We start from the raw sequence: 26,323 nt of genomic DNA, 5'->3' as shown, positions 1-26,323 counted from the left end.
TGCAGCCTGTGTACATTTGTTTTTCTCTGTCTTATGTCAAAAGAATATTTTTATTTTGTTTTATACATACATCGCAAACTTAAGTTTTTCTAGACTATATTTATTTTCAGTTTGAAAGAAAGGTGAACGTAAATGATCAATAACAAAGAGGTTTTTTTTGTTTTAAAGAGAAATGCTGAATAAATGCATTGTTTCAAAAAATCGTTTGAATAATCATGATTTCAATATTGACTGAAATAATCGTGATTATTATTTTTTTCCATAATCGAGCAGCCCTACTCAATGGACATTAAAACTATTTTTGAACCAGTCATTTCATGTTCCCTCCTTTTCTTTGTGACATACTTTATTCAACATGCTATTTATTGAGGAAAATGATCCAATATTACATATCTGTGAGTGGCAAAAGTATGTGAACCTCTAGGATTAGCAGTTAATTTGAAGGTGAAATTAGAGTCAGGTGTTTTTCAATCAGTGGGATGACAATCAGGTGTGAGTGGGCACCCTGTTTTATTTAAAGAACAGGGATCTATCAAAGTCTGATCTTCACAACACATGTTTGTGGAAGTGTATCATGGCACGAACAAAGGAGATTTCTGAGGATCTCAGAAAAAGCGTTGTTGATGCTCATCAGGCTGGAAAAGGTTACAAAACCATCTCTAAAGAGTTTGGACTCCACCAATCCACAGCCAGACAGATTGTATACAAATGGAGGAAATTCAAGACCATTGTTACCGACCCCAGGAGTGGTCGACCAACAAAGAACACTCCAAGAGCAAGGCGTGTAATAGTCGGCGAGGTCACAAAGGACCCCAGGGTAACTTCTAAGCAACTGAAGGCCTCTCTCACATTGGCTAATGTTCATGAGTCCATTTTCAGGAGAACACTGAACAACAATGGTGTGCATGGCAGGGTTGCAAGGAGAAAGCCACTGCTTTTTTTTTTTTTTTCCCAACATTGCTGCTCGTGGCAGCACGGTGGTGTAGTGGTTAGCGCTGTCGCCTCACAGCAAGAAGGTCCTGGGTTCGAGCCCCGGGGCCGGCGAGGGCCTTTCTGTGTGGAGTTTGCATGTTCTCCCCGTGTCCGCGTGGGTTTCCTCCGGGTGCTCCGGTTTCCCCCACAGTCCAAAGACATGCAGGTTAGGTTAACTGGTGACTCTAAATTGAGCGTAGGTGTGAATGTGAGTGTGAATGGTTGTCTGTGTCTATGTGTCAGCCCTGTGATGACCTGGCGACTTGTCCAGGGTGTACCCCGCCTTTCACCCGTAGTCAGCTGGGATAGGCTCCAGCTTGCCTGCGACCCTGTAGAACAGGATAAAGCGGCTACAGATAATGAGATGAGATTGCTGCTCGTCTGCAGTTTGCTAAAGATCACGTGGACAAGCCAGAGGGCTATTGGAAAAATGTTTTGTGGACAGATGAGACCAAAATAGAACTTTTTGGTTTAAATGAGAAGCGTTATGTTTGGAGAAAGGAAAACACTGCATTCCAGCAGAAGAACCTTATCCCATCTGTGAAACATGGTGGTGGTAGTATCATGGTCTGGGCCTGTTTTGCTGCATCTGGGCCAGGACGGCTTGCCATCATTGATGGAACAATGAATTCTGAATTATACCAGCGAATTCTACAGGTAAATGTCAGGACATCTGTCCATGAACTGAATCTCAAGAGAAGGTGGGTCATGCAGCAAGGCAACGACCCTAAGCACACAAGTCGTTCTACCAAAGAATGGTTAAAGAAGAGTAAAGTTAATGTTTTGGAATGGCCAAGTCAAAGTCCTGACCTTAATCCAATCGAAATGTCGTGGAAGGAACTGCTCGCTTCAGTTCATCTGAGGAAACCCACCAACATCCCAGAGTTGAAGCTGTTCTGTACGGAGGAACGGGCTAAAATTCCTCCAAGCCGGTGTGCAGGACTGATCAACGGTTACCGGAAACGTTTAGTTGCAGTTATTGCTGCACAAGGGGGTCACACCAGATACTGAAAGCAAAGGTTCACATACTTTTGCCACTCACAGATATGTAATATTGGATCATTTTCCTCAATAAATAAAACGACCAAGTATAATATATTTGTTTAATTTGTTTAACTGGGTTCTCTTTATCTACTTTTAGGACTTGTGTGAAAATCTGATGATGTTTTAGGTCATATTTATGCAGAAATATAGAAAATTCTAAAGGGTTCGCAAACTTTCAAGCACCACTGTAGCATTTGTGGAAGGAGTCTTCAGTGTCAGTCCTTTGTAACAATTAGGGGTGAGGCTCTTTAATAAAATCGTTTGTTTTCTGCCAAAGGAAAGCCTTTATAAGCTCAAGAGAAAGTGAGGGAACCACTGTTAATAGCTGCTATAATGCCAAGTGATAATGGGAACCTGGATTATTCCTGAATGTTCCACAACATTGTACAAAACTATAAATGGATCAATATGATGTCATTTTATTCCTTACATACTCATCCACCCTAACTAATAAATGTTCCCTGAAGGGGGGGGGAACAGAACAAGACTTGTAATCTCAAACCTTGGCATGAGACATACTTGCTGCTTCCAGCTCCTCAGACAGCACTGTAGCCTTATTCTCCTGGTGGGCTTTAAAAGACTCCATTGAAGTACGGTAGCTCTGCAGCTTCTGGAGGTCAGTCTGTAACTTCAGTTTCTCAGTCCTCTGTCCCATCAAACGATCCTACACAAACATACAAACCAGTTACGTGAGCGGATATACTGCGTGAATCCTGATCAGCGCTTCGATGTAAATAAACGCGTACACTTACAGCATGGCTTTCTTTCTCCAGTCTTTCCACCTCAGACATCAACACACTGTATTTCTCCTGCTGTGACTCCAGTAGAGCCTCATCGACATTATACAGCCTCTCTGTGGGAAGACATTTGACAGATTATATTTTCTGAACTGCTGTTTCAGAGTTATTTTTTTGGTCAAACTATTAAAATTTGAAGATGTAAACATTTATATTCTTTTTGATTTTATCCCAAATGTCTTACTTTGACATTAATCATGACCCTGTCCCACTCATACTGTTAAGTAGGTTCGTAGGTTCAACTTACTCAGATGACCGAGGTAGTCTGCATCCTCGTCCTCAAAGGTATCTGCTCCTTGCATGAACTTATTGTAAGTCTTAGAGCAGTATTCTGTAAAAAGCTGGACAGACAGGCATGATACGCACCTCAAAATACAGTACTTTAATCATATAAATTAGAGAATTTATTAAGAGCCGTTTAAAGCAGATACGCAGAGCCATGGCCTCCCTTTCGTTTATAAATGCCTTGAGACCTCAAGAATGGCACAGGAATAGTTTTAAGCGCTAACAATATATCTAATATAGTAATTTTTACGATTGAAGTGATTCATATAGATAGCGGTCTGAGTGAACGACCTTGACGTCCGTAACGTCACAGCAGGAAGTCCATCAGTCTCATCGCCATTTCCGCTATACTAAAACACAGAGCTGACTGCAACTCCGATCCTCCATTTTGAGCTAATTTAATTTAATCGCCATGCCACATACAGTGCCTTGCAAAAGTATTCATACCCCTTGAACTTTTTCACATTTTTCCACCTTACAACCACGAGCTTAAAAGTTTTTTTTTAATTGAGATTTTATGTGATAGACCAACACAGAGTAGCACATAATTGTGAAGTGAAACGAAAATGATAAATGGTCTTCAAAATTTTCAGTGATTCATTTTGTCCTGCGTCATGCGTATTTTACGCAATTTTAAAATAAATGACGCAGATGTTTTGCTTGTGGTGCGTATTTTTGACGCAAGGTCGCACTCGGAACATCCTCGAGTTACTTCTCTTCATTCAGGATATAGAGCGAAGGGATGTAGCTCGAGGTTGTTCCGAGTGGCAAGGTCCTAACGACGCTATATTTTTCTCGTTCAACATGACTGACCTGTTGTTATAATGCTTCATTTATCGACTACTATAGTCTTTTTTACTTGGCGGGCCTATATTTAGCTTCGTTTAATTCCGTCAGCAACGTGTCGGCAATTTCATTGGCTGGAAAGCTTCGGCATATGCAAATCCTTTCCAGCCTCGATTTGAAGCAAGTGAAAATAGCTCTCTCGTACTAATCGATAAAATTTATATGTTTGCCAAAGCATTTCTTTGCGGTAATAAAAGATCGATCTAAATTTGTTTCTACTTACCAAACATATGAATAGCGCCTATCAAATGGGAAATTCAGTTAAAGTTTTGCTATGGTATTCAGTAAAAAGGTTTAGAAATTTAGGAAATATGAATTAATAGTAGAAAATTTTTCATTGGATGATATAAAAAGACTGACCAATCGAGATCGAGTTAACAGAAACACTAGGCGGAAGTAGCATCGGTCAACGATAAGGAGTGTTTACATTAACAACGCTACTGCAGTACATTTGAAAACGCATTTAATGTGAAAATCATGCCAAATAAACGCATGAAAGTGCAAAGCAAATTGATTTCTTTGTGGGGTCCGGGAGCAAGTACGTCAAGCACAGACTCGAGTACGATTGACGATGATACAGCGGACAAGACTGAAACAGAGAGTGAGACTCAAAGTGATGCTGGGAAACCTGGGGTAACAAAGTTGAAAATAAAACGTAAATTCAACAGGAAATGGATGGCAACCTACACGTGGCACATGATTGAGATGAGTCTGGACCACTTGAAAAAAAACAAGCAAAGAAGAATTTTCTCAGTGAAGAAATGTTACAGTAGCTAAACCATAAACATGATAAATGTCATTACTGTGAAAAAGTTAATCTTGTCTGATGTCACAAAAGTCAAGTGCCAAAGATATTGACAGGTTTTTTTTATGTTTTATTTGAATTCTAGTCAAAACAGCCATAATAACTATTCTGTTTAATTCCATACTTTTTTCTTTTTTTTATTCTGAAAATTGTTATTGTTTGCTTAGATGAATAGCTCACACAATTGTTCACATGTTGGAATTAAATGATTTAAGTGTGAACAGTGATAACTATTGTGTTTTTTGTTTTCAAAGTGTGTATTGTAATTTTGACTCACTTTGGAAATTTTTGACTCACTGATTTAATATGTGGTGAATCAGTTTGACTCAGTCATTAGGAGCAAAATGAATCACTGAATTTTAAACAAATAAAAATCTGAAAAATGTGGTGTGCATTAGTATTCAGCCCCCTGTACTCCGATACCTCCAAATACAATCCAGTGCAATCAATTGCCTTCAGAAGTCATCTAATTAGCTAGAGTCCTACTGTGTGTAATTTACTCTCAGCATAAATACACTTGTTCTGTAAAGGCCTCAGTGGTTTGTTAGAGAACACTGAAGAACAAACAGCATCATGAAGACCAAAGAACTCACCAGACAGGTCAGGGATAAAGTTCTGGAGAAGTTTAAAGCAGGGTTAGGTTATAAAAAAATATCCCAAGCTCTGAACATCTCAAGAAGCACTGTTCAATCCATCATTCAAAAATGGAAAAAGTATGGCACAACTGCAGACCTACCAAGACATGGCCGTCCACCTAAACTGACAGAGCAAGCAAGGAGAGCACTGGTCAGAGAAGCAGCCAAGAGGCCCATGATCACTCTGGAGGAGCTGCAGAAATCCACAGCTCAGGTGGAAGAATCTGTGCACAGGACAACTATAAGTCGTACACTCCACAAATCTGGCCTTTTTGGAAGAGTGGCAAGAAGAAAGCCATTGTTGAAAGACAGGCATAAGAAGCCATGTAGGGGACACAGAAAACATGTTGGAAGAAGGTGCTTTGGTCAGATGAGACCAAAGTTGAACTTTTTGGCCTAAATGCAAAGGCCTATGTGTGGCGGAAAACTAACACTGCTCATCACCCTGCACACACCATCCCCACTGTGAAACATGGTGGTGGCAGCATCGTGCTATGGGGATGCTTTTCTTCAGCAGGGACAGGGAAGCTGGTCAGAGTTGATGGGAAGATGGATGGAGCTACTGTAAATACAGGGCAATCCTGGAAGAAAACCTGTTGGAGGCTGTAAAAGACTCGAGACTGGGAAGGAGATTCACCTTCCAGCAAGACAATGACCCTAAACATACAGCCAGAGCTACAATGGAATAGTTTAGATCAAAGAATATTCATGTGTTAAAATGGCCCAGTCAAAGTCCAGACCTAAATCCCATTGAGCATCTGTGGCAAGACTTGAAAATTGCTGTTCACAAACGCTCTCCATCCAATCTGGCTGAGCTTGAGCCATTTTGCAAAGAAAAATGGGCAAAAATTTCAGTGTCTAGATGTGCAAAGCTGGTAGAGACATACCACAAAAGACTCGCAGCTGTAATTGCAGCAAAAGGTGGCTCTACAAAGTATTGACGCAGGGGGGCTGAATACTAATGCACATCACATTTTTCAGATTTTTATTTGTTTAAAATTTTGAAGACCATTTATCATTTTCGTTTCACTTCACAATTATGTGCTACTCTGTGTTGGTCTATCACATAAAATCTCAATTAAAAAAAAAAAAACTTTTAAGCTCGTGGTTGTAATGTGAAAAAGTTCAAGGGGTATGAATACTTTTGCAAGGCACTGTAGATGCGTTTTTGGCCAATGCAGCAAAACGACAGAAGGTGGATTTACGTTGCATTCACGGCCCAAGAATGTTCAAACTGCAAAGACTTGGACGCATTTTGCGAGAAATTCACAGATACATTGGGCGGCTATGAAGTGGTCTCTCCTCTGCTCTGTTCATTTTACTGAAGACTCGTACGAAACCTCTGATCTGTTGAGGAGTGTTGGCGATAAGCCCGTATTGAAAGTAGGGTTGGGCGGTATTACGGTAAGAAGGTATCCCGAGGTATCCAAAAGTACCAACGGTATCGGTCTCATTACCGTCATTTTAAAAAAATATATAATATCTAAATAAATATGGAGTACATGAGGTCATAATATAAAATAATAAATTGAAGATCATCCCGAATAACTGTGTGATCGTATTTTCACTAATTCTATCAATTTCATAAAGAAGTTCTCATCGCGTGCAGGGTTGTTTATGTCGTTACCATGGCAACCCTGCGTGACATTTGGAGTCTGACAGAAAGCTTCGCAAGAGACTGAGACCGGGGGTGTCATGGCTCAGATGGCTAAGGCACCGTACCATAAATCCGGGGACCCGGGTTCGATTCCGACCCGAGGTTATTTCCCGATCCCGTCTCTCTCTCCCCCGCTCATTTCCTGTCTCTCTATACTGTCCTATCTAAAAAAAAAAAAAAAAAAAAAAGAGACTGAGACCGCGGTTGAAAGATGGCAAGTCAAGATAACGAGTTAGTGGCAAAAAAAAAAATACAACATCGGCAGTGTGGCAGTATTTTGGTTTCAAACCAAACGAAAAATCTAATGTCCCCTAAGGCACACCATAGCCTGGGGTACTCCACTTCCACGAGATCTCTCCAATGAGTTGTGTTTTGAGTAGGTTACATGAGTAACAACAAGGTAAAATAATATAACGTATGACATTTGGGATGTGGGTAATAAACGTTTGAAATGTCATCTACTGAAGAAACGGAAGAAAACATCGTAGCGTAAACTGTTCGGTTTCTGGTGGGAATTAGCAATGCGCTTGCTATCTTTGTTGGGTGTGTTAAACCGTATGGATTTAAGTGGAATAATTGTAAGGAGTTATGTGATCAAGACAACGTTTTAAGCAAGGTAAGGCCATTTGATTATTAATTTCCCCGCCATGGCATGACGTGGGCCCATATGATTTTGCCTTGTGCAGCTATCACGCATTTGAATTAGGTTCGCCTCATTTGCGCTGAAGAATATGGTTTATCGCGCAGTCTAAACGGACTTGGGTGTTGGTTGATTCTTTTTCTTTTTTTTATTTCCCATGCTTGAAAGGGTATGATCCTGCTCATCGTGTACTTTTTTTTGATGGAGTAGGTGAAATAGTGCTGCAAATGGCGTTTCAACGCAGACGTGTGTAAACGACAGTTGAATGCTATTTTCAAGATGAAGGAAGAGTTGCGTGATGCTTTGAAATATCTCTTAATCCATTCATCAATGCACAAAATTCGCTTTGCTGCTTAATCCATACCACAATGCACACAATTCGCTATGCTGCTTTTAAATAGTACATTTGAGGCATAGGCGCAGGTCTGGACAAGGTCCGCCGGTATAGGCGCACGTTACACAGTAGGCCGAAACAAAATATTATTTTTTTCTCGGTAATACCGTATACCCCGGGAAAACACAGAGACGGTTTAAAGGTATCAAAATTTGGATACCGCCCAACCCTAATTGAAAGAGGGTGCAGTATCAACAATTAAAGAAAAAGAAAACAAGAAAAGGAAAGTATTTATTTATTTTTTAAGTGAGTTCAGTTGCACCAGTCCTCCTGGAGTGTGAGCCGAGGGTTGTTGATAAAACCCGGGACGGAACATCATCGTTCGGGCAGTGACCTCCTTGCGGTTGTTGCTACAACCAGTGATATCCCGTTCCATCCTGGGTTTTAGTAATTGCCTGAGCCAAGCAGTAATGGCGGAGTACACAGTATGGAGAGAATGAATGGACCAGCCGTCTTATTTCTAAACTGGATATTGCTGCCATCTCGCCCTTACGTGGAAGAAGTGAATGAACGGAGAACTGAACGAACAACTGAAAGTCAGATTGTTTCCAAACGATCGGCCACAAGATCGGCCTTCAAGAAGCGAGAACACACACGGGTAAGCTCCGACTCTCATTTGGATTAAAAAAAAAAAAAAAATTGTTTACCCGCGTTTAGATTAATACATGTAACTTGTATTGTGTGTTTAAGTTACTGGTATAAGATTATTTAATTTGCTTCAGAATGTGATTGTCTCAGTTCATCTGATTATTTAATTAGCCTTTTACGTTTTATCAGTGAAAATGCATGCATTCACATGTATGTTGCATAAGTTATAACACCTATCCTGTTTTAATGAGAGTCAACCCACAATCCATGAAGTCAAATCCGTCTTAGTTGAGCAAGTCGGTAACGGTATTTCTTACTTTCACCATAAATTTTTATTTATATGACTTTGGTCTGTAGCTGTCAAAGGCCTCGGCCTTAAAACCGGTTACCGCAGTGACGTCACGCGCTCAGGGCTGGCTGGCTCAGCGGGGCAGCTCGAATGCCAACTTTGTGGTCGATTTTAACTCTCAAAAATATACATTTTTTATTCCCATTTATGCAGCATACAAGAGTCAAGGATGGAGATACTATCCACTCAGAAATGTATTTAAAAATAAAGGCTCTGCGTATCTGCTTGAAGTTCACGTCTACTTTAATACTTTAAAAGAGGATAATTTTGCTGTTGAGAATTACTAGAAGATGAAATCTTTTGGCTAAGAATTTGGCATGCGGTGCTGCTTTAAGGGTATTTACTGAAGGAGTCTGCATGGTACCTTATTGTACTCCATTCCATCCTCCAACTCAGTGAAGCCATCTGAAAAGTCCCCAAACAGCATGTCCTGACCTTTCATGCTGTTAAAGCTCTGCAATGACACTTACCATAGTTGGTATTCTGTGGCACTGAACACACTCATTCTCAAAACTAATGGTATTATTTTACCATTCTCACCAGTGTTCTGTTAATGAAGATAATGAAAGTTTTTGATATTTATAAGTACTGTACGATATTCATAAACGTGTGAAAAATCACATATCGTAATCATCCCTTCTGCACAAAGTCTTATTCTTTAAAATTATCGTCACTGGGTATAATACATGCACCTGACTCCCAAATTTTGACTTATTCATCTGAAAAAGATCCATCCACAGACCAAACTTACCCTGACTGTGTCAGTGAGCCAGATGAGCGCTCCCAGAGCCTGAGGCCACGTATGTGGTGCCCCAATAGAGGACATGGAGGTTTTTGATATTGGAAATGGGTACCTGATAAACAAATGCACACGTTTCAGCAAAGAGATTCACTGGTAACAGCTAAATTATCTCTGGAAAAGAATATTTCTTTGGAGAAGATTATCTTGGCCATCGTTTTGAAACCACAAGTTTTCACTCTACCCCAAATCTCTCAACATCCTAGGGATTTCCTCTTCACCCTTAGCTGTGGGCATTTGAATGGTGGGGTCCAACAAACTGTAGATAAATTCAAAGATCTTCACGAACTCTTTAGTGGAAGGTGACTGGAGAGATTTGACTGTGATTGTAGCCGGGAAGCCATTATCTCCAAGGAACTGTGAAGAAACAGAAAAATCCAGTGAGCCTATTGAATAAAATACGAGTTATGAGACATTTATGACTAAATCCTTGCATTATTGGAGGACAGTGTCTAAACGTTGTTGAATTAACAACAATAAGGAGAAACAATGACTGTTTAGAGACAACGGCCCAATAATACCCACTTTATTAGAATGAAGGTGTTGAATTTAAAAAAAAAAGGAGCAAACCTCACAAAGCTGTTTGATACACTGCTGAACAAATGATTTGTCATGAAGAGGTCGGGGGTCTTTCATCTTCTCTGGACCGCCATAATTCCCGAACATGCTGTTTCTCTGTCCACCCACACCTGCACCAGCTCCTCTGTGGATAAATAAGAGTGACCCGTTGTCACTGGGACTGAAAATGTGGGGGAAATTAAAGGGATAGTTCGGGATTTTTGACATGAATCTGTATGGCATCCCCATCAATAGTGTCGTGCAAACACACTGACTTACCCCTGACAGCATCCTGTGAGTCCAGTTCTTGTCCAGTTTTGGTCCAGACGAAAGTAGTCCCGCAAGTTTGTTGGGGTCACGAAAGTAAAACATTTTTCGTCTTAAAACAGTATGTGTTCAAAAGAGTGATATATTTGCATCACAAAACCATTGCCAAATATAAAAAGTCAGACCTCGAAATCGCTTGGCACTATTTTCTCTCCCTCGGTATCACTGCGCGCTGTCATGTTGACATCTGCGCAGGAATCAACACCTTTCCCATTGTTTGGCAGTGATTAGGAGTTCAGATCAGCGGCACTAACAAGCTAATTTGAGAGCAAGAACAGCGACAAATTTATCACCTTCTATAACCAGGGTTCCCGCGGGGTTTTAAAAGGTAGTAAAAGGTAGTTAATTAAAATAGGCTAAATTATGGCCAGTAAAAAGTAGTAAACGTAATCTGACGTGGTAGTAAATTTTTTTTGACCCCCATCCAACTGGGCCTGTGTGTTTTCTAATTCGTTTAATTAACCTGCATGCCATAATATCCATAAATTACTACATTTGGGCGAATTTATTTTTATGTATCGAGGAGGACCGCAGTGAGGAGTTGGTGGCGCATGCGCATTGAATTCCAATAACGGTCGAATCCAGTATAAATTTATACCAGAGATTGTTTAGTACGAGACTGACTTTGTTTATACGGCTCTAGTCGAATCTATCTGTTAACCCGACTGGCAACATCTGCACGAGAATTAAACAATGGGGAAATGCAAATTTTCAGACCTCTGGCTGGAGGAACCTGATTTTAAAGACTGGCTAAAGGCGGTAGATGGCAATCGGCGAGAGGCGTTCATTGAAAAGTTGATCGAAGAAAAGGTCAAACAACTGAGGCACATGTAATGCGTTGTGTGTGTCTGTGTGTGTGCCTGGTGCGTTGTGTGTGCGCGCGCGCCTGGTGCGTTGTGCGCGCGCGCCATTTGAGGCATCCAAAATGTGATGAGCAAATCTGTTGAACTGTTCAAATGATTAAGATTAACCCTCTAAAACACTGATCTCTGGGAGGAAGGTGTTGACTCTGCCCACGGGCCTTCACGACTACAGGACTGGTGCAAATGACAATCTTAAGCAAACTTGGCAATGTGTTGAGAGACTGCCAAAATAGGGCTTGGGTTATGTGTGTTTTGTATCTTTAGGGTGTGTGTCTTGTCTTTGTCATGTGTGTGTGCACCCATGTGTGCGTGCGCTTTGTGTGTGTGTGTGGGTTCGTGTTTGCCATTTGATCTGATTTAAATGTAATGAGTTGATGTACCTAAGCACATAAGATTTTTTGTGCAAATCTGTTCACCTGTTCAAAAGATTATTCCACAAACAAAAGGTTGGCCATCTTGAAAGTGTTGGCCGACAAAATGTAATCAGATCTTGTACCTAATGTGAAGTGTTGACACAAGGTTTAGTGCAAATCTGTGTACCCGTTAAGAGGTTATGGGCCACAGTTTCACAGTTCAATAAAATTATAACTTATATGTGGAAGTTTGTTTTCTTTTATGCAAATATGCATGACTCCATGTGTAGCCCTAGCAATGGGAGGTTCTATTATGCGTCCAAAGGGAAAGAGTTACACTACCGGTACGTTCAGATTTTCTTTCTATCTTGTCTCATCAATCCAACTCTTTGGGTAGAGTTGTCACTAACTTGTATGTAGCACATTCACTTGGACTAACACATACACTCAAAGATTACCTTGTTAAATTGTGAGAAAATGTCCAAATCCAAATTGTCGCTGTGGTAGTAAAAAAAATTGTGAAGGTAGTAAAAAGGTAGTAAATTCAACATAAAATATCTGTAGGAACCCTGATAACCTATACAATAATATATTTGTGAAAATGGTGCGCACTTGCGACTATCCAGGCTGTAGCAACAAAGATGTGGCTGAATCTCCGCACACATTTCACCGTCGTAGTCAGACATGTTGTCGCTAACTTTGCTAGCAGTAAACAATGTAGTGATGTGTCGGTCGCGAACGATCCGGTTCAAAGAGCCGGCTCTTTGAAGTGAACGACGGGAGCCGGCTCTTCAGTGGGAGCCGAGTTGGGGAGCCGAATTAGTTTTTTGTCCTTAGGTGCCTCAGAGAGAGAGAGAGAGAGAGAGAGAGAGAGAGAGAGAGACAAATGGCCCTTTTCCACTACCCTTTTTCAGCTCACTTCAGCTCGCTTCAGCCCGACACGGCTCGCGTTTCGACTACCAAAACCCAGCACGACTCAGCTCGTTTCAGCCCTGCTTAGCCCCTAAAACTCGCACGGTTTTGGAGTGGGGCTGAAGCGAGCCAAGCCGTGCCGAGTGAGGTTGGGGGCGTGAGCAGACACTCCCCTGTGCACTGATTGGTGAGGAGGAGTGTCCTCACATGCCCACACACGCCCCGCGAGCGCGCTGGGATCTGTAAACACCGCAAACCCGGAAGGAGAATAATTACGAATTACGAGAATTTCTGAAGCCTTATGCGCCTCGCCTCATCTATACGCTCTTGCCAGTATCTGTTGGCGTTGTCGGTGACAACAAGCCACAGCACCAAGACCAGCAACACTAACGACTCCATGTCCTCCATGTTTATTGTTTACTCTCCGGGTCGTGAGACTACCGCTTAAAAGCTCACTGAATCAGTGACATACAGAGCATCGTGGACGAGTTCGCGGAGCGCAAGGCTCGTCGTATGCCCTTCAAATAATGCGCTCAGTAGGCTATTGATGTTTTATTATGAGCCATGTACAGTATGTCGCCTAATGTTTTTTTGTTTCTGAGTTACATGTTCGTTTGAAGGACTTAATGTACAAAATAACATAGTTGCACCCCGTAGTGTTGAAATTGGTAAACACAGTGCATTCAGTGAGGTTTGCACCGCCCTCCTTTTATTTCTGACTCTTCCTGTCACCGTTGCAACCTCTGAGCGCTCATTCGTATGCCCTTCAAATAATGTGCGCAGTATAGGCTATTGATGTTTTATTATGAGCCATGTACAGTATCCTAATGTTTTTTGTTTCTGAGTTACATGTTCGTTTGAAGGACTTGATGTACTAAATAACATAGTTGCACCCGGTAGTGTTGAAATTGGTAAACACCGCAGTTGCAGACATTTTGTAGCCTAAAATGATGTTATGATGAGCTTTAATAAAGGGCCCGGTCATTTGCCCCGCCCCCGGCCCGGCTCTGACTTGTTCCGCCACTGTCACTGATGTCACTGTTTGCGCTGCTTAACGACATCACGTGACGTCCACCCACTTTCGCTAACTCCACCCAATGTGTCCACCCACTTCCAGCCAGCACGGTTCAGCGCGGTTGTAGTCGAAATGCAACTCCAACAGCCCCGCTCAGCCCGACTCAGCTCGACTCGGCACGGCACGGCTCAGCCGCGTTTGTAGTGGAAAAGCGGCAAAAGAGAGAGTTCAGCTCAGCTGAAGGATGATTGTCTATTTGACAACCATGATCATTGTTTTGTTGCTGTGAATTCTTAAAGCTCATGATATAAATTGTCGCTCATAAATTGACAGGTTCGGTCGGCAACCGCCTTGGCATGGCCAGATTAATCTGCGGTATACAACGAGACAGCAGTCATTATAACAGGAGCATATTTGCTGTTCCAGCGGCTTCTCATTACTGGTGGAGCAGAGTGCGGCACTTTTTTCTCTTTTTACATGCGCTCAAGGTGCCACATATTTTGTTGCACATTGTTCTGTGTTTGTTAAAATAATTTCCAACTTTGCTTCATAGTTTCTTAGGCCTGATTTATACTTCATAATTTATTTTGTGGCATTTTGTTCAAGGTCAAGTGTGAAATAAAGCCATAAAGGATAAACAGTTGATGTCTTCTGTGTATTTTATATTGGTAATATAACACAGTTTTGCATTATGTTTGTGAGAAAATAATTTATTAATTGGTAAGCAAGTTTTATTTCTATAGCTAGAACATTGTTACACTGCTATACTTTACAAAGCTTTACAATGGCTACAAAAACTAAAAAATAAAATGGAAAACATCCTATTGATAAAATATAAATAATAATGTAATTAATTAACTAGTTAATTGCAGCAATTAAATCAAAAATAAAATCTCAGGAGCCGTTTGGGAGCCGAAAGAGCCGGCTCCTTATAGTAAGAAGAGCCAAAAGAGCCGGCTCCCGAAAAAGAGCCAAAATTCCCATCACTAATGCCGCTTTTCCACTACAAACGCGGCTGAGTCGGGCTGAGCCGTGCCGTGCCGAGTTGGGCTGAGTCGAGCTGAGCGGGGCTATTGAAGTTGCATTTCGACTACAACTGCGCTGAACCGTGCTGGCTGGAAGTGGGTGGACACATTGGGTGGAGTTAGCAAAAGCGGGTGGACGTCACGTGATGTCGTTAAGCGGCGCAAACAGTGACATCAGTGACCTTTTAAGTGGTAGTCTCACGACGCGAATAGTAAACAATAAACATGGAGGACATGGAGTCGTTAGTGTTGCTGGTCTTGGTGCTGTGGCTTGTTGTCACCGACAACGCCAACAGATACTGGCAAGAGCGTATAGATGAGGCGAGGCGCATAAGGCTTCAGAAATTCTCGTAATTCGTAATTCTCCTTCTTCCGGGTTTACGGTGTTTACAGATCTCAGCGTGCTCGCGGGGCGTGTGTGGGCATGTGAGGACACTCCTCCTCACCAATCAGTGCACAGGGGAGTGTCTGCTCACGCCCCCAGCCTCACTCAGCTCGCTTCAGCCCCACTCCAAAACCGTGCGAGTTTTAGGGGCTAAGCAGGGCTGAAGCGAGCTGAGTCGTGCTGTTCTTTGGTAGTCGAAACGCGAGCCGTGTCGGGCTGAAGTGAGCTGAAGCGAGCTGAAAAAGGGTAGTGGAAAAGGGCCATAAAACAATGAATGAAACAGCCGTGGCTGTCACCTGGTGGCAGCGCGCAGTGATAAGAAGGGAGAGAAAATAGTGCCAAGCGATTTCGAGGTCTGACTTTTTATTTGGCAACGGTTTTGTGATGCAAATATATCACTCTTTTGAACACATACTGTTTTGAGACGAAAAACGTTTTACTTTCGTGACCCCAACAAACTTGCTGGACTACTTTCGTCTGGACCAAAACTGGACAAGAACTGGACTCACAGGATGCTGTCAGGGGTAAGTCAGTGTGTTTGCACGACACTGTTGATGGGGATGCCATACAGATTCATGTCAAAAATCCAGAACTATCCTTTTAACAGCAACGAAAAACAACTGACTTAGGATAATACTTAGGATGCATTTATAAAAGGATTATAACAATTTGGCTTCAGGATTATAAGGAGGTAAGGAATAAATAGGAGTTACTGTTCCCATCCTGGAGTTTTCTTATAACAGCACATACCAAAGTGGTTTATTCCTCTTCTACCACAGCAATTGGTCAATGATTACAATTATTAATTTATTATTGAATTTACAAGGAAGTCATTATTTTTATCCATTTATAGTTACATTTAATGTTGCACAATGCATCACCATACAGTACTTACTTTCCAAAAAAGCTAGTCTTCCTCTCTGATGTGCAAGACAGAGGCTTTGGGATGTTCAGCTTCCCAAATACATTGTTGCTATCAAAAGAGCAAAAAAAAGTGTCACATAAGCACATATACACATCGTATTTATAGTCTATCAACCGTCAACCACCACTGGGGTGTTGCAGTGTAAGTACGTGAAAAGCAATATGTTCTAAATACAGTAGTAAAGTCCCCAACACACGAGTATGTATACCTCTGTGGTGTGGCATTCGCCATACTCATCCTGCCATCAGCCACGCGCAGCTGCATCTCGGAATGTCTGCTGCTTGGTCTTCGGCTCATGTTGACTTTAATGCAAAAGCGAGAACTCATTTGAGCATATATTTATTAAAATCACAGCATATCAAGCTACAAACATGACACAGTATTAACGCAACACTCTCAGCATGCCCATCAATAAAGCTCAAGAAGCTTCAACGGAGCAGTCTTTTTAATCAGAACAGAAACATTGTGCCTTTTAATAATTTAGAAGCTATACACTTTTAATATAAAGTGTAAGTGCTCCAAATCCAGCCCCAGAGAGTCATGATCCAGTTATGCGCCACATTTATCATATTAACATGAGCATTTCCAAATTATACGACCTGAATTCAGTATTACAACTCCAATATGGACCGCAGTTAAATCAAAATCAAACAAGTGACAGGGGCTTCAAAGTTTGGGAGAACAGCAGGGTACAAATAATTTACAGCAGGGTGCAAAATGGTAAAATGTCTGCCAGTGGCAGACAATGCACGCAAAGCATGGATGGATGGATGGATGGATGGATGGATGTGCAAGTACGAATTTTTCATGGGGCGGGATGGTTTGGAACAGGCCATCTAAAATTGGGATAACATTTACCCGGGACGGGCATTTGAGGCGGGTCGTCTAGCTTAAGCTTGATTAGCGTTGTTACGCACGCCAGTGTTTCCCACAGAAATTTTGGAGACTATGGGGGCAAGCCATGGGGGAGGCGCGGGGTTGTTTAAAATTGAGTGATATGTTAAATATTAAGTTATTACTGAAAAAATATTGATTAAAAAAACAGACACTGAGAAATGGTCCTATAAACAACTTTACCAATATAAAAGATTACCAGGACTACAAAAATGCAGAAAAATAGGCTTTACTTATCCAAAATGCACCTGTTGGTTCAAAAGTTAAAGTGCAGAGAACCTCACAGCACAACATGAAGTTACCTTCAAATATAATATAAATGCCTCAGCTTTCATGTAAGAAAAAAAAAAAACTATTAATACTAGTGCTGTGTGCAGGCAGTCTCTCCTGAAGACTAAATTAAACAATAATTATAAACTAATAAAATAAATGGCTCAGGCTTCATAGAAGAAAAAAAAACAAACAATTTGAACAGAATCTCAGAGTATGATGCTGAAGCTGCCTAAACAATGGAAAATAAAATACCATTTTGGCAAAAACGTTGGCATCCATTAATTTCTTGTATTAAGTAAAAAAAATATGTTGCCAGATACTGCTGACGTTTTACAGCCCAAAATATGTTCAAAACCCGCCAAAATGCACTTAAAACCGCCCAAATTGGGCGGGAAAACACGCAATCTGGCAACACAGGCGGCAGTAATGGCTGCACTCGTGTCGAGGATGTAAACACAGTTGACGCGGCAACGGACATACATGACATAGTGGATGTAATTTACGTTCACAACTTTTTTTGCTGTCAGAAATATTTAATATTAAATTTTGTGACTCGACTGACAATAGCCAGCGGCATAACAAGCCATAGCCGGCGATTTGCCGCCGGTGACCGGCTACTTTTGAGACCGCTGAAGTGAGTGTGATTCAGAGCATCAATATATAAACACAGACCTGCAAGAAATATTTGCATACATGACAGATTAAAATGACACGATTTCTGCAGCTAACAAACCCTGTCTCATTTGCTCCAGCATTAAAAACCTATGTGGAAATCCAGAATCTACACGCATTACTTTTTTTTGTTGTTGTTGTTCATGCTATTTCTTTTGGAAAGCAATGACCTGTTATGTTCGTAAATATTTATTTCGAACCTGCCCTGAACATTTTGGCGTTTTCCTAAAACTGACTTTGCATAAGAGCTGTTAAACACCTGATGAAGCAGACGGTGTGTTCGAGCAGGAAAAACACCATAAGTTGGAAGCAGGCTTGTAGTACTCGAGTCCGACTTGTGACTTGACTTAGACTTGAGCGCTGATGACTCGGACTTGTGTATTAACTGCATTCGGACTCATAAATTGGAAACAAGGACTTGAATTTTTCCTTTATTTTTTGTAACATGCCATAATAATTTGGCATGAGATGTTTATATCTAGGGGTGGCACGGTGGTGTAGTGGTTAGCGCTGTCGCCTCACAATAAGAAGGTCTGGGTTTGAGCCCCGTGGCCGGCGAGGGCTTTTCTGTGCGGAGTTTGCATGTTGTCCTCTATTTGTGGTGCTCCACTGTGCCGATGAGGGAATCGTGCGCGGTGGTGTCGTGGCAGTCGGTCATTGGGGTGTATGCAAAGTGTTTACAGCGGGCGGTGTTCAAATACACAGTATTTTTCTTCAGAGTCACCTGCTGGGACTATTTTAAAGCTACAAGAAGCATTTGAGATTGAACTGAATAATCTAAATTCTTTTAAGTTCTTTAAGAGAAGACAGCTAAAACAATTTTTACCAGAACCCTGCCTGGTTTCATTCCTCGACCCAACTTTACATTACAGGGCAGGCCATTAGGTAGTTTGCTGGGCTTGATGTTGGTGGAAAGCCTGTCTTTTAAATTTATGAAAATTACTCACCAAAATTGAAGTTTAGTTTTTACCTTAGTTTTTTGCCTTTTTGGTGGCAATCTTTCAATCATTCTTTAGTTGACATTCAAGGAATAAATTGCAAAAAACAGGGTTTTTATTTTAAATATTGAACTTAACACTTACCTCAACCAATACTAAAATGAAATAAATAGTATAATGTAACAAGATAATAATAAAATATCATAATTAGATGTAAGAAACCACTTAAGGTAACACCAAGGCAACTAACAATAATGAAAAAGCATTACCCTAATTGGTGCAAAGCCTGCATGCCCTATCAGAACATTTAATTCAGCTGCCAGTGTGTGTGCGTATCAGTGATGGTTTATCTACTTTCCCAATAAAGTTAATAAAGATGTTTCTTAACATATTCAGATTAGAGCTGCACCGATTGCAATTTTTTGGGCCGATTCCGATTTTCCACGGAGTGTGACCTGCCGATACCGATTTCGGCCGATTCCGATTTCATTTTTTCAAACCACTTCACAGCACACACAAAGACTATTTTCTTTTTATCTTTTCTTTAATAGAACATTCTGCCAGATTTTCAGTAATAAATTTTCAAACACCTCAAAGGTTGAAAGCAAACAAAAAGACATTGTTCTTTGTAAAATCTTTCTTCATGTTTGGTATTAACATATTAATTCCTGAAATAGGAAATTCACACAAACATTTTTTCTTTTCCCATCCAATATCTGGCACAAAAACAACTTCCCCCTCATATATTATTTGCCTACTGCTATGGAACACACTTTCATAAGCCTATTTAGATCTGAAAACTTATGCCTTATGGAACAACCCATTTCTCCATTCAGTATCAAAATACAAAAATAATTTCCAGTCGTACTTATACCATAGCCATTCTATCATCTTTGTCAAATGTGTATTTGTAGAGTAATTTCCAATGGAATCAAGTGTAACCAAGGTTGTAAAACAAACAAAAAGACATTTTTCTCTCTCTTTGTACAAATCTAATAGTATTAATTCCATAATGGGAAATTCACACAACCACAAACATTTTCTTCTTTTCACATCTAATATCTGGCACACAAAAAAAAAAATTACTATATTTGGATATCCAAATATAGTGAATTTTTTTTGTTGTTGTTGTTAATGGCGCGCGCGCCAGAGCTCGTTAGGCGCGCAGGACTGACACTGTTCTGCGCAAGCGCAACACAATCGCACTAGAAAGCATGTTCAAGCTGCCAGTGTAGCTGCGGTCTTTTTAGTTGCGAATTGCAAGTATTTCCACTTTCATCTCTCTGCGATACACAAGTTTTGATCAGCAGAAAATCGGCATATTTTAAATTTGCCCGGCCGGTCGCCAGTCATGGCCGATCACGTGAAAATCGGCCGATTCCGATCGGCAGCCGGTCAATCGGTGCATCTCTGATTCAGATTTTATGCTTCAGATAGCATCAACTAGGCATCCCCACGAGTATAACACTATTTAGGCTAGTGGGAAATCCTTATTTATTGTGAATGTCAAGCCATTATTAATAACTTAAGCGGGATAAACGGGATAATGCAATAAGGCCGGTTCCTCGCGTCAAGCTGCTACTGTATGCATCAAAATTGGTTTATAGCCTGACTCAGGGATGTCCGTTTCATGTAAGCCAAGAAGGCTATGATAAAGCTCATCACGAGCACGACGTAGGCTACCTTTTAAAATAAGGGGTCGGAAGGCGAATCAGGAAGGCTGCATTATTTTTAATTAGCCTAACAGGCCTACCAGCAGGCCTGTGTACACGCCTCTCCGTCTCTCTCTCTGTCTGTGCAAGCGCGTGAACGAGAAGAAAGAGCACTATGAATGAACGGAACGATACGCAACGGAATTTTTTTTTCCCCAAAATCGTGAGTCTGATTGTGTGGCGATAGGAATCCATTGTGTGGCGCTGCACCACACAATGGTCTATGTATGGGAAACCCTGTCAAATGTATTTGCTTTAATGCAGGTTAGCACGATATCCTATAATCCTTTCAGTGTTGTCAAATTTCCAAAAGACTAATATTACTGTGCGGAAATAGAATATTAGCTTTTAAACTCAGTACTTTAGCCCAGCTGCTTTGTCCCAGTCCAACTCCATCTGCAGGACTAGCCAAGTTCTCCAACTAGCAGTTGGGTCATTCCATGTCAAATCTCCGAATGCTCCCACTCGACCATCTCAGATTTGGCTGAAAAAAATTCCAGGAGGTTCACACACTTCCCAATAGGAAAAGTCCCACATTTTAACTCCCAACTCCTTATAGTTTTGTCATAAAAAAAATATTTTTGCAACTAACCTCGGACCCGTTTTGAGCAGAGTTTATTGGGGAGCCACTTTGAGATTGCTGTATCTAGAAAAGTATTTAAGCCAGGTCCTTCAAATTTTCAAGGGTCAAAATCTGGCACCAGTACTTGTAGAATATGGACTTTTACATGTGTGCTTTTAGTTTATCATAGAATTCTGGGGGCTTGAATTTGCTCGGAAATTCTACACTACGCTCTGTGGCAGCATATCTGAAGGACTGTGGAAAGTGCAATTTCAAAGACAGAGGCTTGATATTGCACATACACCTTCCCATATATACTGTGTACTTTGTATTCTAAAACTGCCCCTCTGTGATGAGCGGTTTGGAAGATATTCAAGTTTAAAAATGGAAAAAATTAATTTGGTGACGTTTTTGGCATGTTATAGCAAAAAAATGACAGCATCGATCCACCAACATAAAATTGACTGTTTTAGAAAGATTAGACGTCTGTTTTTAACCAAAATTTGTGATGGTGTTCTGCCTTATTTTTGCAAAATAATTTTTTGAAAACGTTGTGTTCGCATACACGTACAGCATTCATGGCCTATGAAAGCATTTTCAAATGCTAACAAAATGCCCTGAATTTATGACACACAGCTTAAACTCAACAAAATGCTTCATTTGGTTCATGGTAAACTATACCTGAAGGATAACCTATATGCAACCTTTAGATACTGAAATATTGGAGCTCCAATATGGGTGAACACTGAAACTTGTTTTCATTACAACATTCCTGTTGGACCATAATTTAGAAGAAAAAGCAACCTGTATGCTTCAGTTAGTATTTATCCATGATAAAAAGTCTTTGACAGTCCAGTAGAATTTATTATTTATGACATTTATTGAATTTATGATTAGTTTACCATGAACCAAATGAAGCATTTTGTTGAGTTTAAGCTGTGTGTCATAAATTCAGGGCATTTTGTGAAAGAAAAAAAAAAAAAAAAACTCTGCTCAAAACGGGTCCGAGGTTAGTTGCAAAAATATTTTTTTATGACAAAACTATAAGGAGTTGGGAGCTAAAATGTGGGACTTTTCCTATTGGGAAGTGTGTGAACCTCCTGGAATTGTTTCAGGGTTGTTTTACAATCAGGGTACAAAGTTTGTGTCACAGGGGTCCAAAATTCAAATTGATTCAAACTGGTTTAAAAAAAAAAACTACCAAATCTGCACTTTTGGAAATTAATACACGTGTAATAGTTTGTATTATAACAAGATTAAGTGTAGCTTTAAGCAGGGCTGGGAGAAACAAATGAAGTGATTCTCGGAGAGGACTTTTTTTTGACAATTCAGAATCCACTATAAAAATAATTTTTTTTTTCAGACAGTTTTGATCAAATTAGTATGTAATTGTGTCAAAAAAAAAGTCCTTAGCTGGTTGCACAGAAATCTCCAGAACAAAGTTTGGAAATTGAGAAAATACTGGAGGAAGCAGGAGGCCAGGACGTGGAGAAGGCTTCAGTACAGTACTATCAGCAAGAGCTGCGGCAGCTAAAGGAGGAGTTTGAACGCTACAAAGTGCGAGCACAGGTGGTCCTAAAGAACAAGAATGGCAAAGACACTGCTCAGACCAAGGAGCTTGAGGAAGCTCGGGATCAGCTGGATGAACTGAAAGAAAAGTACATCAACTTGCGTGTCCAGTCAGACGAAGCCAAAGTGATACACAAACAGCAGATTAAGGAGCACCAACAAGCACTGGCAGCCCTTCATCAGGCTCATAAGCACGACCTAGAGAAGATACAGGCTCAGCACAGAGAGAACTTCTTGCATCTTGAGGAAGAGCTGCACAAGCAGAGGGCGCGCACCATGACGTTACTCGAAGAGAAGGACCTCAAGCTGGAAAAACTACGAGCTGAAAGCATTCAGGGACAGATTATAAGTGATGGTGTAGCAGAGAGAGATGAGATGTCGATTTTGAAAATGGCAGCTCGGTGCATGAAGATTGCAAGATGATTGCTCACACTCTGAAGCTACTTCCATAGTGCTTTTAAATACAAGGCTGTACTGTAAGCTTTGTGTTAGTTGTCTCTAATATTTATGTCCCAATATCTTGACCACGGGGCGGCATGGTGGTGTAGTGGTTAGCACTGTCGCCTCACAGCAAGAAGGTCCGGGTTCGAGCCACGTGGCCAGCGAGGGCCTTTCTGTGCGGAGTTTGCATGTTCTCCCCGTGTCCGCATGGGTTTCCTCCGGGTGCTCCGGTTTCCCCCACAGTCCAAAGACATGCAGGTTAGGTTAACTGGTGACTCTAAATTGACCGTAGGTGTGAATGTGAGTGTGAATGGTTGTCTGTGTCTACGTGTCAGCCCTGTGATGACCTGGCGACTTGTCCAGGGTGTACCCCGCCTTTCGCCCGTAGTCAGCTGGGATAGGCTCCAGCTTGCCTGCGACCCTGTAGAACAGGATAAAGCGGCTAGAGATAATGAGATGAGTCTGAAAACTTACTGGCATTCAACATTAAAACTTAACTATGTTTCCAATGATATGGAACCAAATATTTGTTTTATGGTATAAAGAATGATTTAAGTGCATCCCTTTTGGAGCTACCTGTGGTCAAAAAAGCACTTTTTCTAAATGACACGAGTAATTTTGCTAAATATGACATATATTGCCATACATTCACCAAAAATAACGTTAATCACCAATTTTTTTTTTGCATGGTAAATAGAGCTATCACAGGGCTACAATAAACAACCAAGTTTATTTAGTTAAGCCTTTTGATATTGAAGATAATAAGTGTTAAATGTGATTTTTAGCTTGCGTACCCTGATTGTAAACCAACCCTTCAGCCAAATCTGAGATGGTCGAGTGGGAACATTCGGACATTTGATATGGAATGACCCAAATGAGGACATTACTATCTAGCTAAATTAAATGTGCACAGTACTGAAGAAACTAAATAAATGTAGAAACCAAAATGAAGACTTTCTGAACAAAAACAAAAGCTTTAATAGTAGCTAGCCACGCTAGCGCTAACAGTATCATACTGTACCCATACATAACATAACAGGAGGGCAGATTAGCATTCTGAGCTAACTATCAATAATTAGCTGAATAGAAAAAAAAAGACAAACATTAACTAACTGCATGGATTAAAAGATTTAATTGTACATATAACTCTGTGTAAAACGATTAAATGCGGTTTATCGGCACGATTAAAAACAACATACCTGAGATATGGATCCTATTTCGACTTTGCTGTTTTTCAAAAATTTCCGCCAACAGCTTCAACGGACCACACGGATGACGTCAAATACACGCGACATTCAAATGCTCGAGGCGTTCATGTGTTTCTCAGTGTTTTTGCACTGGAATATTTTACGTGTTTTCTCAAAACGCATCATGCAATATCCAACTCAGTGTTTGATTCTCTTTTTGAAAATAAACAAAATATGAACATTTATTTTCTGTCTGGATTATTTTATATTATTACTGAATATTAAAGAGCTACAGTGGTATGCAAAAGTTTGGGCACCCCGGTCAAAATTGCTGTTACTGTGAACAGTTAAGCAAGTTGAAGATGAAATGATCTCCAAAAGGCATAAAGTTAAAGATGACTCATTCCCTTTATATTTTAAGCAAAAAATTTGTTCATCTTTTACGTTTTCAAAATGGGCGGCACGGTGGTGTAGTGGTTAGCGCTGTCACCTCACAGCAAGAAGGTCCTGGGTTCGAGCCCCGGGGCCGGCGAGGGCCTTTCTGTGCGGAGTTTGCATGTTCTCCCCGTGTCCACGTGGGTTTCCTCCGGGTGCTCCGGTTTCCCCCACAGTCCAAAGACATGCAGGTTAGGTTAACTGGTGACTCTAAATTGACCGTAGGTGTGAATGTGAGTGTGAATGGTTGTCTGTGTCTATGTGTCAGCCCTGTGATGACCTGGCGACTTGTCCAGGGTGTACCCCGCCTTTCGCCCATAGTCAGCTGGGATAGGCTCCAGCTTGCCTGCGACCCTGTAGAAGGATAAAGCGGCTAGAGATAATGAGATGAGATGAGACGTTTTCAAAATGACAAAAAAGGAAAAGGGCCCGAAGCAAAAGTTTGGGCACCCTGCATGGTTAGTACCTAGTAACACCCCCTTTGGCAAGTATCACAGCTTGTGAACACTTTTGTAGCCAGCTAATAATCTTTCAGTTCTTACCTGGGGGATTTTCACACATTTGTCCATGCAAAAGGCTTCCAGTTTTTCAAGTTTATTGGGCTGTCTTGCATGCACTGCTCTTTTGAGATCTAGCCACAGATTTTCAATGATGTTTAGGTCAGGGGACTGTGAGGGCCCGGGAAAAACCTTCAGCTTGGGCCTCTTGAGGTATTCCATTGTAGATTTTGAGGTGTGTTTTGGATCATCGTCTTATTGTAGGACCCATCCTCTTTTTAACTTCAACTTTTTTACAGATGGTGTGATGTTTGCTTCCAGAGTTTGCTGGTATTTATTCGAATCCATGCTTCCCTCGACCGATGAAATGTGCCCTGTGCCACTGGCTGCAACACAACCCCAAAGCATGATCGATCCACACCCATGCTTCAGAGTTGGAGAGGTGTTTTTCCTGGAGTTTGGCACCCTTTTTTCTCCAAACATACCTTTGCACATTGTGGCCAAAAAGTTCTATTTTGATTTAATCAGTCCACAGGACTTGTTTCCAAAATGCATCAGGCTTATTTAGATGTTCATTTCCAAACTTCAGACACTGAATTTTGTGGCTCGGACGCAGGAAAGGTTTTCTTCTGGTGACTCTCCCATGAAGGTCATATTTGTTCAGGTGTCGCTGTATAGTAGAACAGTGCACCACCACTCCAGGGTCTGCTAAATCTTTCTGAAGGTCTTTTGCAGTTAAGCAGGGGTTTTTATTTGCCTTTCTAGCAATCCAACGAGCAGTTCTTTCAGAAAGTTTTCTTCATCTTCCAGACCTCACCTTGATCTCCACTGTTTCTGTTAGCTGCCATTTCTTAATAACATTACAATCTGAGGAAACAGCTACCTGAAGACACTTTGCTACGTTCTTGTAGCCTTCTCCTGCTTTGTGAGCATCAATTATTTTATTATTCAGAATGCGAGGGAGTTGCT

General features: G+C 41.0%; 1 protein-coding gene across 1 annotated transcript in view; it reads right to left on the bottom strand.

Annotated features, from left to right (window-relative positions):
* ndc80 (NDC80 kinetochore complex component) overlaps window positions 1–24,513 on the bottom strand; it is a 34,507-nt gene extending 9,994 nt beyond the window's left edge. Inside the window, exons 1-10 of the mRNA XM_060934629.1 lie at window positions 24,435–24,513; window positions 16,383–16,476; window positions 16,145–16,222; window positions 10,382–10,514; window positions 9,996–10,168; window positions 9,764–9,866; window positions 9,377–9,466; window positions 3,061–3,154; window positions 2,769–2,869; window positions 2,536–2,680 (exon numbers count right to left, since the gene is read on the bottom strand). Coding sequence (XP_060790612.1) covers window positions 2,536–2,680; window positions 2,769–2,869; window positions 3,061–3,154; window positions 9,377–9,466; window positions 9,764–9,866; window positions 9,996–10,168; window positions 10,382–10,514; window positions 16,145–16,222; window positions 16,383–16,471 — 1,006 coding nt within the window. The 5' untranslated portion in view covers window positions 16,472–16,476; window positions 24,435–24,513. The remainder of the gene's footprint in view (window positions 1–2,535; window positions 2,681–2,768; window positions 2,870–3,060; window positions 3,155–9,376; window positions 9,467–9,763; window positions 9,867–9,995; window positions 10,169–10,381; window positions 10,515–16,144; window positions 16,223–16,382; window positions 16,477–24,434) is intronic.
* Between the last annotated feature and the right edge of the window lie 1,810 nt (window positions 24,514–26,323).

Source organism: Neoarius graeffei, chromosome 11 (genome assembly GCF_027579695.1).
Source record: "Neoarius graeffei isolate fNeoGra1 chromosome 11, fNeoGra1.pri, whole genome shotgun sequence".
Taxonomy (NCBI): domain Eukaryota; kingdom Metazoa; phylum Chordata; class Actinopteri; order Siluriformes; family Ariidae; genus Neoarius; species Neoarius graeffei.
This window is presented reverse-complemented; position numbering and strand designations above follow the sequence as displayed.